The sequence below is a fragment of the Leptonychotes weddellii genome, chromosome 1, assembly GCF_054177405.1.
Source record: "Leptonychotes weddellii isolate Sample4059 chromosome 1, ASM5417740v2, whole genome shotgun sequence".
Lineage (NCBI taxonomy): Eukaryota > Metazoa > Chordata > Mammalia > Carnivora > Phocidae > Leptonychotes > Leptonychotes weddellii.
In genome coordinates, this window is record NC_138369.1 from 27369951 (window position 1) to 27384431 (window position 14481).

At 48.7% G+C, this 14481-nt stretch overlaps 1 protein-coding gene and 2 long non-coding RNA genes across 9 annotated transcripts in view; 2 read left to right on the forward strand and 1 right to left on the reverse strand.

The window, feature by feature from the left end:
* ADAMTS9 (ADAM metallopeptidase with thrombospondin type 1 motif 9) overlaps positions 1-13713 on the reverse strand; it is a 158293-nt gene extending 144580 nt beyond the window's left edge. For 4 of the 7 annotated variants that reach the window (XM_081801350.1, XM_081801393.1, XM_081801383.1 and 1 more), the window contains exons 1-3: positions 13229-13712; positions 12235-12623; positions 6773-6935 (exon numbers count right to left, since the gene is read on the reverse strand). In XM_081801350.1, the coding sequence (XP_081657476.1) occupies positions 6773-6935; positions 12235-12623; positions 13229-13343 (667 nt within the window). In that variant the 5' untranslated portion in view covers positions 13344-13712. Of the gene's footprint in view, positions 1-6772; positions 6936-12234; positions 12624-13228 lie in introns of all 7 variants that reach the window. The other 3 variants (XM_081801386.1, XM_081801361.1, XM_081801372.1) reach the window with 2 other exon arrangements.
* Positions 1-14481, forward strand: part of LOC145716792 (uncharacterized) — a 412414-nt gene that overhangs the window by 256255 nt on the left and 141678 nt on the right. The gene's annotated exons all lie outside the window — the stretch shown is intronic.
* LOC145716773 (uncharacterized) overlaps positions 10554-14481 on the forward strand; it is a 115582-nt gene continuing 111654 nt past the window's right edge. The window contains exon 1 of the long non-coding RNA XR_014139658.1: positions 10554-11007. This is a non-coding gene — a long non-coding RNA (uncharacterized LOC145716773). The remainder of the gene's footprint in view (positions 11008-14481) is intronic.

The window sequence follows — 14481 nt, forward strand, 5'->3', positions numbered from 1 at the left end:
GTCAGGGACGGGGCATGAAGCCCAAACAATAAGCCCCGAATGGAACTATCTGTAAAGATTGAAATCAGCTCTGGGTTTGAGGGCTGGCTGTTTCCCTTACACTCTGTGGACATGTTCATTCACTTTTCCCAGTTCAGCTTTCTTATTTGTAAATGGGAACAACTGGGGCATCCTCCTCCCAAAGAGCAGTTGCAGGAGTAAACAAAGTAACCCAGCATGGGCTTTCACACTGCTCAGCACATGGCCTTCAATGTTGCCTGTTCTTCTGCTCACAGGCTGAATGGCTAAAGGAAAGATGTGAAGATCCAGAAAGTGTGTGGGAAGGTGTAGGCAGGCTGGCTTCTCACAGAAGTAACTAATTAGCCAACAACCACTGACCTGCTTGAGCCCAGAGCTTCTGTCACAGCCTGGAACCCTCCAGTCGTCCCAGAAGTGTTTACTTAAACCCCCCCCCCCCCCCAGAGGTCTGTCCTTCACTGTCTCTCACTCCATTTGGGCCTGGCTATCGGCTGCTAATCTAATCAGCTAATCTATGCTAAATTATTAATAGGATCCCAGAGGTTAATGTGTAACAACTACACCCTCCAACAGAGGCCCGCTGGAGACTGCAAGGCCTCAGCGAGTCATTAGTCTTGGTGGGAATTTTGGGCACCAGGGAGCCCTCCTCCAATCCAATCAAATTGTAGGCAAGCATATTAGAAATCCTGCCTTGAAAGCAATCCATATATGAATGCAAACGAATCAACAAAGTGCAGAGCAAAAAACCCTCTGCGTAGACCAGGACAAAAGGGTTGTGGAAATTGGTATGTTTTTGTGGTTTGTGTCCTCGGGCAAACCAACTTCATGGACTTTTCTGCAGAGGGCAAAATGTAGGTTGGGGTAAAGATTAAAATATATAATCCATGTAAAGCCCTTGGAACAGCGCCTGCCACACCATACGTGCTCGACAAACGTGAGCTATTGATATCATCTAGGGACTCCATTAAATGAAAGCATAAGACACTCTGAAAACTCAAGTGAAAAGGATTTTCTAATTGGTGGCTTCCATTTGTATTCTCTGTGGAGTCAGGCCCACAGGACAGCACACAGGAATTAGATCTGGGTTCGTGTCAGGCCCACTTCCTATTAGCTGTGTGACTTTGGACAAGTGGTTCAGCCTCTCTGAGCTGTAATTTTCTCAAATGTAAAATAAGAGTAATAGTATGTAACCTATAGTGTTGTTGAACGGATTATAAATGATAATGTATGGAAAGTCTGTAGCACAGTGACCCCAAACGCACAGAAGACCCTAACAAAAAATGTCTTTAATTATCATCTTGTATTTTCCAGCCTTTATGACTGCACCCTCAGGAGGCCAATCAACAAGTCACAGTACATTCTCACGGACCGAGTCTCCAGTGCCTGATGCCTAATGGGGACTAAGCCACGGTAATCCCAGGGTCAGTCCAACATGCACAAGGCAATTTAGCAGGGTTGAGATGGAGCCTCAGCTTTGACCAGCCCCATTGTCCCAAAGAAGCAGATACAAGGCAGGATTTTTGTTTGTCTGGTTACGGAGATTGCCTCATTCAAAAAAAAAAAAAAGCAGGGGATCATGGCTTGACTGCTGGTCCCTGGTCGTAAGTGCCATGAGGCTACCAAATAACTGTATGCCATGATCCATTTCTTTTTAACTATATTTTATGATTATAAAACGATTATAGAATTGAGGCAAAAATATAAGAATATAAAATAAAAAGGTTGCTTATGTTCCTGCCAACCAGAAATAATCTGTTTTTAATATTTCTATACATATTGCTTCATATTTTTTCTTTAAACACACATGTACCACCACACAGCTATCATTTTTAAAAAATGAGATCATACCATATACACTTGTTCATGACTTGCTTGTTTGCTTAAGATGTGTATATACATATATATATATATATACACACACACACACGTCCGTGTTAACATAAATGTGTATGATCATTTTTGATGGCTGCATAGGAATCCATCAAATGTATCCCTCATAAATCATTGGTCTATCCTCCTACTGAAGAACACCTAGGTTGTTTCCAGCCTTTTGCTATAATAAACACCACCATACTGAGTATTCTCACACAAACGTCTTTACACAATTGTCCAATTATTTCTTTAGAAGTGGCATCGATGGGTCAACAAGTACTTAATTCTTAAATGCCTTAAATAAAACAAAAACCAGCAGGTCTTGCTGAGATGGGAGGGTGAGAGAAACATTCTAGTAATGGAAAAAGACAGTCTTTTAGGCCCAGACAAACAAAATAGCCTTCTGTTGGCCTTTTCCCCCCTGCCTTTCTCTCTCTCACCTACCAGGAAGCATGTCTATCTCACTGATAAGAACAACTAAATCCTCTTGTGCAAAATTCAGGGTCAAACAGAGTGTCTGTGAGACAGAACTTGAGGTTTCATCTGGAAATGCAATGTGAAGGATTAGCAGGAAGTGGCTTATAAAAGCAATAAACTCTCCTGAATGGCTCCACTGCGCTAGCCACTTCGCCCCCCTGGGGTGGGGGGCAGGCAGGCAAGGCAGCTCAATGAACTCTACTGAGGACCCACTGTGTAGGGGACACAGGAGTAGCAAGGGCATGCTGCAGGAAAGAGAAGATACCCCACACCCCATCCTGAATCCTGAGGAACTTACAAACAGGATGAAAATCACAAACAAATGCAGATCCACTCAACTGACCCAAACGTACACACCCAGACGTAACCAACGATGGCAAAACAGAGACGCTGTAGGAAGGGCAGCCATTGGGCCAAGAGAAACTCGCAAGAAATGAATTTTTTAAAATACTGCACAATGACGGCGCCTGGGTGGCTCAGTCAGTTAAGCGTCTGCCTTCAGCTCAGGTCATGATCCCAGTGTCCTGGGATCGAACCCCTCATCAGGCTCCCTGCTCGGTGGGGAGCCTGCTTCTCTCTCCCCCTCTGCCTGCCTGTTGGCCTACTTGTGACCTCTCTCTCTCTCTCTGTCAAATAAATAGATAGAATCTTTAAAAAAAAGTGCTGCATTAGGTACAGAGAAAATAAGCAAAGAGAAGGCGGCTCTCCGCCCCCTCACTTGCTGGCAGGGTGACCTTGGGCAAGTCCCATAAGCCCTTTATGACCTGGTTACCAAGAAGCTCTAAGCTAAGCACAGGAACCCGATCAGCTTTGGGTTTTGGCATTGAGTTTTCCTTTCCTTGCTGTGTTGTTTCAATTTCTATTTTCATGACTCTTCTTTTTAATCTCCCATTCAGTGATTGTCTACCATCTGCTAAACACTGTCCTGGGAGCTTTCATTATTTCATACTCATTTGGTCCTAACTACACCCTTGAAAGGTATGTGTTATTCTTACTTTATGCTCTAAATGTGCTTGAGGTCACACAGCTGACGGGAATAAAGATGGTTCCTGGTTTTATCCTCACGGCACAGAGGAGTTTGGAAATAAGCTACGGCTGAATGCACATATGAATGAATAAATTAAGTTGTTGACTCCCTTCTAAACCCACGCAATTTTCACTACATAAGACTCCTTCTGCACGTGTTGTTTTAATGTAAATTATCTCAGAATCTGTTTTTGAAAATCAGACATACATCAAGAATCAGAAATGAGCAGGACTCAATCCATCAGTAGGCAAGAGCGTAACAGCCATAGTGCCTAGTGCTGGGCAGGATCCCATTTTCCAGCAGCTAAGGGTCATACTCAGCTCAGTAGTGGACTTGCAGGGGCCTGCTCCAAGGCGAGGGCAATCTTAAATTCTGATGGGTTGGTGTTGTGTATATAGCTGATCACTCCTGGAAATAAGTAACTTAACGTCCCAGGACTATAGTTTGCTCATCTGTACAGAATGAGCCTGTTGGCCTAGAGCTAACTACTACAGTTTCCTCCAGAAAATCTTCTGTCAGTCTATAAGACATAGAAAACAGTGATGAAGAACGCAAAGCAAGCGGCAAGCCAAGGATAGTGGTTATTGCCTTAAATCCTACATTAGCAGGGACTCTCACATTTAGCTGAACTTCTGGGTTAAGTGGAACACTCAGTAAACCCACTGATTCTTGCTCATTCTCGCTAGCCTGAGAGGAAGGTTGTGTGTGTGTGTGTGTGTGTGTGTTTAAAGAACCTGTATTTGTAAGAAGTTCCCAGGATACTTCTAAAGTTTACCCTTGGCTACCAACCACTGCTCTGGGGGGAAATCCCTGAAGCTGACTGGATTAATATTTGTAGAGGATATTTTCTGCTCTGGCCAGAGGGACTTCTGCCCGCACCCCCTACCCCCACCCCCCCACCCCACCTACTTTCACTCCCTGTGCACAGGCTACCTGGTTTCGGATGTTTCCGTGACCTGCTGGTCCATCCCTGTAATGGCTGCTGGTGAATTGTGCCATATTCCAAAGTTCTTTCCAACTGTTCTGAGCCTCCTGCATCTGTATTCAAAGAAGGGGTGCAGAAGCAGCTGGAAGAGAGAAACCAGAGTGGCAGAGTCCAGCAGCAACCTTTGGAAGAGCCAATCAAGACTGCCAGCTCCTGATTAATCACATGGGGTGAAGGAAGGGCAGCCATACTGGTCACTGGCAAGGACACACCTGAAGGAAAACTGAGAGTTGGCACGAGTGACTTCGACAGTGGCACATAAAGGCCCCAATACCAAGAAGGACTGGAACCCAAATAACTTTTTTGAAAAATTAAGCCATCTTCTGTTGTCCTCCATCTTCACCTTTTCAGAGTCCCTCTTCTTTGTGTTTTTAACAGGACTTGACAATGACTCACCCTCTAGCCCAGAAAATCAAATGTCGATTGACTTAGGTAATTAATTAAAAAAAAAAAAGAACTTTAAGGACTTTTTGAATGAGAGCATTAAGTAAGACTTCTCTCTCCTTCGCTGTCACACCCAACGCACACACACACATACACATCACACCTGCACAGAGAAAATGGATCATGGGATAAGACAAACATGGGCTGTCATTATGGAGTAGCTGGGAGGTCTGGGGCAAGTTGCTTCATCTCTGCTCCCCTGCCAGGTTCAATGGGGCTAAGAATGGTCCACAGGGTTGTGGTAAGGATCCCGTAAAGTCCTGTAGGTAAAGTGCTTTGCGCTTTGCCAGTATAAAGTAGGACCTTAACAAATGGCAGTTTAAAAAAAAAAAAAATGTTGGTTTGCTACCACTTTAGGGCAAAAGATTATCACAAAGTGCTGTAGTTCAATAAATTGACCAATGAACATACTACTGGAGTATCTTCTGAATGTATATTAATAAGATAGAAGGGGAGCAATCACGTTTCCTTTCTATCACATGCTATATGTAGGTTTACCCACATATATAAAATGAGCATTTGCTAATTCAGATTTGGGAAGTCAAGAAGGAAAGGACAATTTTCTCACTAGCATGGTCCAAAAAAATGCGGTACACATCTTGCTGTCACACTGACTGGTAGCTGGCAGTCTTGGTGCCATGCCAGCCCCTGGGACTATGGTTTCTGAGTACACTGCTCCCCCTGCCCCCCATCTCACCCCCTGGCTCTTTAGTGAGTCTAACTGACATCATATTTCAGTTATATTCCATTTAGTCCTGGGAGGAGGAACTCAGCGCTAGATGGGCTACAATGCTAAACCCTCTGATCTGACTATTCCAGATTATGAGCAGCCAATGTTACCTTTCCTTATTCAGAAATAATTCCAGGAGGGAATAGGATACGACAGTCTGTCACAGATGAAGAACCTGATACAGATATAAGATGAAACAAGTGATCATTTGGGAAGCATTTTAGGAAACCCTCTGCTGGTTTGGAATTCGGGTCTTATTTGGAGATGCCAGAAAGACCCTGAAAAGTTACCTAATTCGGAGAAGCAACGTTTAAAATTACCGACTAGGGAGAAGTACAAAGTTTTAGAAACAGAAAGTTTAAGAATAAAAAAAAAAAAAGTATTCTAACAAACATCCTAAAACAGGACCAAATTGAGGGACACTTTCTAGTGTCAAGCCATCATCAGAGAGAAAGTAACCAGGCTTCAAAGACAGTGGAAGGTTGCCTCAAGGCTGTAGATTGAGAAACATACACAAGCATAAGCTTTCGGAGGGGCCCAGAATGACATAGCCCTGACAATGGCCAGACGTGTCAGCACAAAGCCTCAAGGAATGTGTCCAGCGTGGAAGGAAAGCCAGGGGTGGGCACAGACGCATTTGACTGAAACCTGACAGCACAATCCACAACTTCTATTCTGCTGTTTCCTGAAGCCCTAGAACAACAGCTAAAACTCATGTTGATAGGAAAAACCCCAATGAACACAAAGAAATTTTTTTGAGTTCCATTTATGAGACTTTTTCACTTTTTCATAACCTTACATGGTAAAAAACAAAACAAAAAAAACAACCCAAGTGAATAGAAAACACCAAGACATCCAGGGAACACAAGCCATTGCTGACTGAGGACAGGGCTGGGAGAGCCGGAAGACACTACGAAAGCCAAATCCAAAAAAAATCTGCAACTTCAACAAAAGGCAGCTTTGCCCACAGTGAGCCTGGAGCCAGATGAGCTCCTGTCGGGGCTTTCCTGGTTCTTAGCTGTGCAACCTTGGACAAGTTACTACACTCTCTGTAGCTTCCACATCCGTGCCATGGGGAATACCTACCTCGCTTGAAGACTGAGTAAAAGACAATGCAAACGGTAGCACTTGGCAGCATGTGAAAGAGGTATATCTTTGTAGTCTTGCCACTGACCCATCTCACAGAGCTGGGGGCTCTGCTTGAGCAGGAAGGAAATACCTGAGGTGTCACACGCATGCCTTCCCATTGAGGGCCCTCTGTGCAGGGTGCTGTGCCGATAGACGATGTGCGGTTTGTTCTGTTCCTCTGCATCCACTTGCTCGTCAATGGACAGTAGTGGTTCAATAAAATAATCCCCATCGTGGGACCGGAATGTGCCCAGCTGCAAATGAAGAGAGATGAGAGGTTGATTTCACAGAACTCAACCGCAGGGAGGGGAAAAAAATGGAACATTGCCAAGGAGAGAGGGTAGCATTTCCCCCAAGCCCTTCCCCATGAGGGCTGCTGAAACTGAACTCGCTGCCCACCTATTCGGAGAAGCGGTTTATTTTCACTCTGCCAGGTCAGTACCTTCTCCTTGATTTGACTCTAGTTTATTATACCTGCTATGCAAATCTGTCTCTAAGAAATCCTTCCTTGGTGCCCAAATTCTAATCATATTCACTTTCTTTTTTTAAAAAAAAGATTTTATTTATTTATTTGGCAGACAGAGACAGAGCAAGAGAGGGAACACAAACAGGGGGAGTGGGAGAGGGAGAAGCAGGCTTCCCGAAGGGCAGGGAGCCCGATGCGGGGCTCGATCCCAGGACCCTGGGATCATGACCTGAGCCGAAGGCAGACGCTTAAGGACTGAGCCACCCAGGTGTCCCAATCATACTCACTTTCACAGGCTGTTCCAAGAGAGTGTTTCTGCATGTGAAGATAGCCTGGAAACTTAGGGACTAGTGTGACCTCCAGAGGGGAAAGCTGACCCGTGGAAGCCTTATTATTAATTCAAATTCAGAAAGCATAGACCGACCACAGGCACTCCAGGTAGTCCCACCTGTGACACTGATACATGAGTCTCTGCACACCCCTTCCCTTTGCAATAGGGAGTGAAATGGTACAAGGCTTGGAATCGGGCTGCCCTACGTTCCAGTCCCAGCCCTGCCTGGCACTTACCCACCCACCTTGGGCAAGTTCCTTAACTGCTCTGAGCTTTGGCTTCCTTGTTTGTCAACTGGGGACAAAAGTACTTAATGTAAAGGCTTATTGTGCAGACTAAATGAGATACTGCTTGGAAAGTGCTTAGCAAAGTGACACTCTGTAAGGGATTAGAACACCTTAGTGGCTTTCTGTGTTGCTGTCTTAGTCTCTAACCACCAGGATACAATGTGTGTAAGCACCTTGAAATGGGTAACTCCTTCCGCCCTTCCCACATACCCACAAGTTCTGCAAATGGTAAACAATGCCTCAGGGTTGAACCACCCAAACCACACATCCAAGAGCACTAAAAAGTTGCCCATGCAATGCAGTGGGCAGTCTTTAAAGGAAGAAATCAAGCTCCTCAATGGGGCTGTAAAAAAAGCAGAGCGCTTCTACCTTCCCTTAGACACAATGGATGTGACTGTCCTTGAACACCAGAGTTGTATCAGCAACACTTAGGAGTTTGTTAGAAATTCAAATAATCACGCTGCACCCTAAATTTGATCTACTGAATCAAAATCTCTGTGGGTACGGCCGCCAGAGCTGAACTTTAATGAGCACTCCAAGGTATTCTCATGCACAATAAAGTTTGGGAAGCACGAGGCTGAGACACTGGGGTTTCCAAACCTATCTAAACTTCAAAATTGCCTGGGGACTTAAAAAAAACGAGATCTGTGGCATTACCCCATACCTGCAGATCTGGAATTTCCAGGGGTGAGGTCTAGAATCTATATTTTTAAAAAAGCCTTCCGTGTGATTCATGAGCTGCTGGCTTAAAGGGAGGACAGCTCTGGTGTTGTCAGACTAAGAATAGCTGGTTTCCCCAGAGAAGAAGTGGTTTAACCCATTTATTCTCGTACAGGCACTTCTCTCTGTTTTAAATATACAACTCTGGTGTTCTGTGAGCATAGAGCAGGAAGCTTAGTACACGTGAAATCTACCAGAGACAGGCCCGAAACACTGGGGAAGAACCTGGGAGCTCCTCTGGGGGTGATCTGGCACCTTTATTTAGCAAAAGGGGAAACTAAGGCCCAAAGGGAGGAAGTGACTTGTCCAAAGTTCCTCTTCAGTGATACAGAAGCAGCTGAATGGTGCCAGTACTGAATCTAGAACTCAGGTATCCTGACTTTAGTCCAGTACCTTTTTAAAAAAGAACGTCAAAGGTCTCTGTAGGAACACAGATCCAGTCTCTGGCCCACGGTTAGGGGCATGGGTCAAAAAGACAGTGTGGGAACTCCAATTCTGCCACTTACTAGTTAGGAGACCTCGAGCAAGCCTCTGACTCTCCAAGCCTCAGTGTCCTTCCTCATCTGTAAAATGGGTTGTTTTGAGGATTGGGCTGTTGTGAGGATTTGGATGCGATGAGATAATGCACACAAAAAGTACTTTTTGTAGTGCAAGATGCATAATAAGAGTCTAAGAAATGTTATCTGTATGATGCCCAATTAATTTTGTTGTCGATTCACAGAACACAAGTTTGATGTTTAATGGATGTTTGATCAAAGAGTCATCTTTTCTTGGTTACAGCGACCATTTATTCCAACATAGGTACTAAGTACAATACACAAGACTCCAACATGGGAGAGAAATGATGCTGACCCTGCTGCCAAGGAGAGGGATAGATCGTGTGTACCAATAACTGTAATACAAGAGAGAGCATACTAAGCCTCATAAGAAAGATACAGACAAATGTCTGTGAAGGAGGAGAGATGAGAGCAGTCTGAAGGACAAGTTTTCCTGGGGAAGAAGCTATGTAAGTTACACTTTAAAAGAGGGGTAGGATTGGAGCATGTGATGCTGGGGGAGATGACCAAGTAAACCCAAAGGCCCAAAGGCAATGAGGTAGGACTGGGATGGGAGGGAAATTCAGAGAAAGAACAAAAGCAGCTGGACTGATACACAGGATTGGTGGAGCGAAAGCCTGAGAGAAGAGCGTGGCATGTGGGTGTGCAAGGCATGAGAAGGCACATCATAAATGGCCTGAATTGTCAGAGGAAGGGGTTAGTAGTTGTTCTCTAAGCAGTGGGGAGCTACTAGTACTAGGTAAGGTGAGTGAACAGGGAAGTAATGTGACCTTGCACCTAGTCATCCTTAATCTGTTAGCGGTGTGTGGCAGGGATTAGAGAGGAAGACTGAAGGAGGAAAAGCCAGATGGAAATATTTCTTAGACAACAGTACTAAATAAGAGACGAGCAGAGAAGTAAAAGAGGTCGAGAATTAGGGTAGAGCTGGTTCAGACCAGGTGAGAGACACAGCTAAGATCGAACTCAGGGAAAATGATAACTGGTGGGGGAGGGTGTATGTGTGTGTTGGGGGGGGTAGATTGGCATTTTTAGATTCACTCTATAGAGTGAAAGATTTCCTGGGTGGGGGGCACTAGGTACGTCCTGATATTACTGGTATAGAAATGGTAATGGGAAGTCCTGGGAAGAAAGAAAAATTCCAGAAGGAAGACAAAGGGAATGAGGGTTTGGGGGCTAGATTAATCGCTGAAGATAGAGACACCTAGTGCACTTATCTTTAAGATGTATTCTGGACCTTTCCCTCCCGGAAGAGGCAGATTGCCAATTAAATGCAATACGAAGGGGGTTATCACGGTCTATACAATCATTTCTGAAGTCCTGGCCCTCAGTTCCCAAGAGAGTTACCACTTGCAGATCCACGCGTGAGTTACCACCTAAAATTGCCAACTGAAATCAAGGTCCTGCGCAGCAAAGTATTTATACAACTGCTGGGGCCACTCAGCAGGGTGTGGAGGCGGGGAGGGAGGAGGAGTAAAGGTTGTTTACAAACTTTATGTACAGTCCCTGCCCCATCCGTAAGGTTCTGGAATTGGGGTTTATAATCTTCGGATCTAGGGGCGCTTTGATGACCTGGGGTCCAGTGCCTGACTTATGCCCACCCTGGCCACAACCTTTTGAAGAATGGAAGGATTCCTGCGCTTTGGCCCTAGGTCTTGGGGCAGCAATGACTCACTGCAGCACCCCCTTACCCCCCCGTGCGTCAAACTGCCGTCTCCGCCCACCCCCAAACAAGCTCAACAGCGAGCCACAGCTCCGGGCGCTTTGCTGGGGGCTGGAGAGGCTAATCCCCATTCCCGTATCCCAGCAGGCTAAAACCTTCCCCGTCCCAGTCTTCAGGCTTGCCTCGCTCCCCACCGGACCCTTCCGACCCTTCCGTAGAATAGTGGAGATGGATGCGACATCCAGACCGGGGACACTGAATCCACCACCAACAGCGCACGCGGAAGGGGCAACCGAGTGCCCCGGGTAAGTATCTGTGCTTCCCCTTACAGAAGTTGACGGGGGAATGTGGGTCCTCGGGGGAAGAGTAAACGCATCACCAGGGCGCAGTGCACACATCGCGTTGCGCTGGGAGAACCTGACCCAGGAAAGTTTCTGCGTCACACGTTCCTAGCAGGAACGCACATCGTTTGGGAAAGTCAAGGACCACTTTCCCTCCAGCCAGAACTTTAGAGCAGGTCTTCAAATGTGGGGGTGGGGGGTAAAAAGCGGATGCCATCTGGGACCAAGTGGAGAGCGAGTGGGGAGGGGGAGGTCAGGAGGGGGTCAAGGTATCCGCTCGGAAAACCTGCTAAGTGCGTATTTTGCAGTGCAGGGAGGTGGCCAGCCCGCCCCTACTCGCCCTCTCTCTCCAGGGAAACGTGCGTTGTAGGACCTGTATTTCGATTCTCTGGAGCCCCTGTGCGTGGCAGAAAACCCAGAAGTACCGAAATCTCGTACGCGCGGCTTCTCCAGCCTCTCCCCCACTATTTCTGTTTCTTGGGGCCACCCCGCCAGCAGGGTGCAGAGTCGGACTGCGCCACACCCCCACTCCCAGTTTCTACCCTAATTCAAAGCGTCCGGGGCAGGCTCCGCCCTCTTCCCCGCCCCCGGAGCCCTCGGCCCACCCTTCCGTTCCTGGGACTGACCTGTTCCCTGTCAATCCTGTTGAGCCTCGGGGTTTCTGGCGCGTGAAAAAAGGCCCAGAGAAATCGCCAGGACTCTAGATTACGCACCGCCCTCCACGACACACAGAAGGAACTCCCCATACCAGAGGCTGGGGATCCTCATCCCACAGCCCTGTCTCAAGACGCGCCAGTAAGGAATCGGGTCCTCCCTGCGCTCAGCTGCTCCGCTCCTGGGCAGCAGGGTTTGCTGCAAGGAAGGACAACTCTGGGAATTTGGAAGCCGACTTCCAAGCTGCCTACTAGCGTTGGGCAAAGCGCAGTGGAGCCGAGTTCGGACTCTAGAAAGCTCCGAAACATACCGAACCCCCTGGGGGCGGATGCGTGCGCGCTTCTCTAGAGTAAGCACACGCACTGGGCTTGTCATCCAAACCTCAGGATGCAAAGGAGTTTCTAGCGGATATTTAAAGCCAGGATGGAAACTCGGCGCGAGTGAGGGTCCTAGGCTAGAGAGCAATTAATTAAGCCTTCCAGAAACGGGTGAAGAGGCGGGAGGGGAGCGGTGGGGTGGGGGCACACACCAACTCACCATTCCTGAGCAGAGACTGATGACCGCCGTGTGCTCGGACTTGGTATTGACATGGCCTTTGTAGAAGCAATGCTTGAGTTCCGCTTCCTCCTCGGAATAAAATTTTGTCTCATTCTCCCCGGGCGTCCCGAGGAGGGTGACAGTGAACCTTGGAGCGATAAATCCGGCATGGGCAGTGAGATTAAATAGAAATTGCTGGCCAAAGGCAGAGAGGCGGTAATGCTCCTGGGAAGAGGTAGAGGAAGCGAAGGCAGGCCAGGGGTCAGAGGCAGCGTTAATGCTCCGTCGCCTTCTTTTGAAGTGCACGTTCGTGGAAAAGGGTTCTCCGAGAGCGTTCACTCGGATGGGAGACGCGATTTCGTATTCGCTCAGGGTCTCTAATAATTTCACTGCAGGGAAAAGCAGAGACACATGAACCAATAATTCCATTTTCCGCAAGCCAATTTCCCGCGTTTTAATTTAAAATGAAGGGGGCTCTGTCCTGGGTTATTTTCCAACAGTTATTTTTGCCCGTTTGAGTCAATGCCTTCACCCTCAGCCAATGCACAAATCTTTACTGAGCACCTACTATGTGCCAGGAACGGCCAGGAACTATGCTAGACTCTGAGGATACACCGTTCGGAAGCAGACAGTGAACAAGTCAAAAATACATTAAGATAATTTCAGATTCGGACAAATACCTTGAGTAAAATAAAACATGCCACTATCTGCTACCCCCAGTTACTAAGTAACTATAGTTTGGGGCATGGAGGTGGGGAAGGGGAAAGATCAAACTACAGGCAAAGAGGGGTGGAGGAGACGAAGTTTGTTCTACAGCGGCTCTCTCTAGAAATTGACTGGGAGTGACCTAAAGAAGGGAGAGGCTGTACGGCCGGAGATAATTCTTTCTAGGAAAAGGAGAGAGGCCTCCGCTGCGGGGTGCCCGCTGTGGGACGCAGAAGCTGGGGAGGTGGCGACTGGGGCGGAGGGGTCGCGGTGGCCGGAGCCTCATTACCTTGCCTCGGGTGCAGCCTGTCCTTGCGCACGGCCGCCGCGGCGTCTGGGCTCCCCATCTCGGCCAGGTCCCGCACCAGGAACGTTAGCAGTGTGGCCCAGGATACAAACTGCATGGTGCTCCCCACCCCTCCCCCGTGGCTCCCACCCCCCCCCCTCCCTCCTGCCCTGCTTGGCTGCGGCGGCGACGCGAGGCAGCGGCCGCGGTGAGCGCGCGGAGCCCGGCGCCCGCCGCCAACTTTTGACTTTAGGAGTCGCTGAGGTCTCGCCGCGAGGGTCCCGTCTGCGCTCGGCTGAGCAACGCCGCCGCCTGCCGAGAGCTGAGCCGCTCGGGCCGCAGGAGGAGCCGGAGGAGGAGGAGGACTGGGGCTCGGCTGCTCGGCCGCATAATGTCCAGGGAGCCGGCAGGAGAAGGCGCGGAACGTGCGCTCCGAGGCGCGCCGGGCGCCCTGTGCTGCGGGGGATAGCGGAGCGGCTTCTTGAATGGGGGGCTGGGGGGCGGAGGCGGGGGGGCCGCGGGTCCTCCGCCGCTCAAATACCCCGGGTGCCCGCCTCCAGGAGGAGAGGGGAGGAGAAAGCGAAGCGAGTGGGGACCGCCTCCTAGACGGAGTCCCCTCCTCGGCTGCCCGTGCGAGTCTCGCAGCCGGCCGCGGGCTGCAGGAGGCGGACGCCAGAGGCGCCCGGAGCTCGGGGCCGGCCGCTCGCGCTCCCCGCCACCTCGTGGAGATCGGCTTTTCTGAGACTCCCTGCCCTGGGGAGGGAGAGCAGAGAAAGTTCTCTCCCTTTCCCGGCGCTCTCAGTTTCTGCCTCTGGACCCCTCTCCTCTCCTCCTCTCCTCCCTCTGCTCGCTCTCTCCCTTCAGAAGCTCTCTTTTCCCTTCCTCGCCCTCGCCTCTCTGTGCCGCCCTGTCCCGGTTCTCTCAACGCGGTGTCGCCTCCCCTCCCACTGTGCCCCTGTTTGCCCTATTTCTCCTTTCCCTTTTCTCTTTCCTCCCTTCTGTCTCCTTGTCTTCATAACAGCCCTCTCCCTCTTCTCATTCCCCCTTTATGAATTTCTGTCCCTGTCTCTCCCCTTCGTTTGGTTTCTTACAAGTGAAAGTGGCCCAGGGCCGGAGCGCCTTCCCCCTCCTACAGTTTCTCACTGGGGACGAAATGTGATATCTGAGTTCCACTCTCGATCTGATCGCCCTAAGTCAAGAGTCTTAGAGATGGGGTTCTTAATCTGGAAGTTCGGGGTGCGTTTCAGATCCACAGT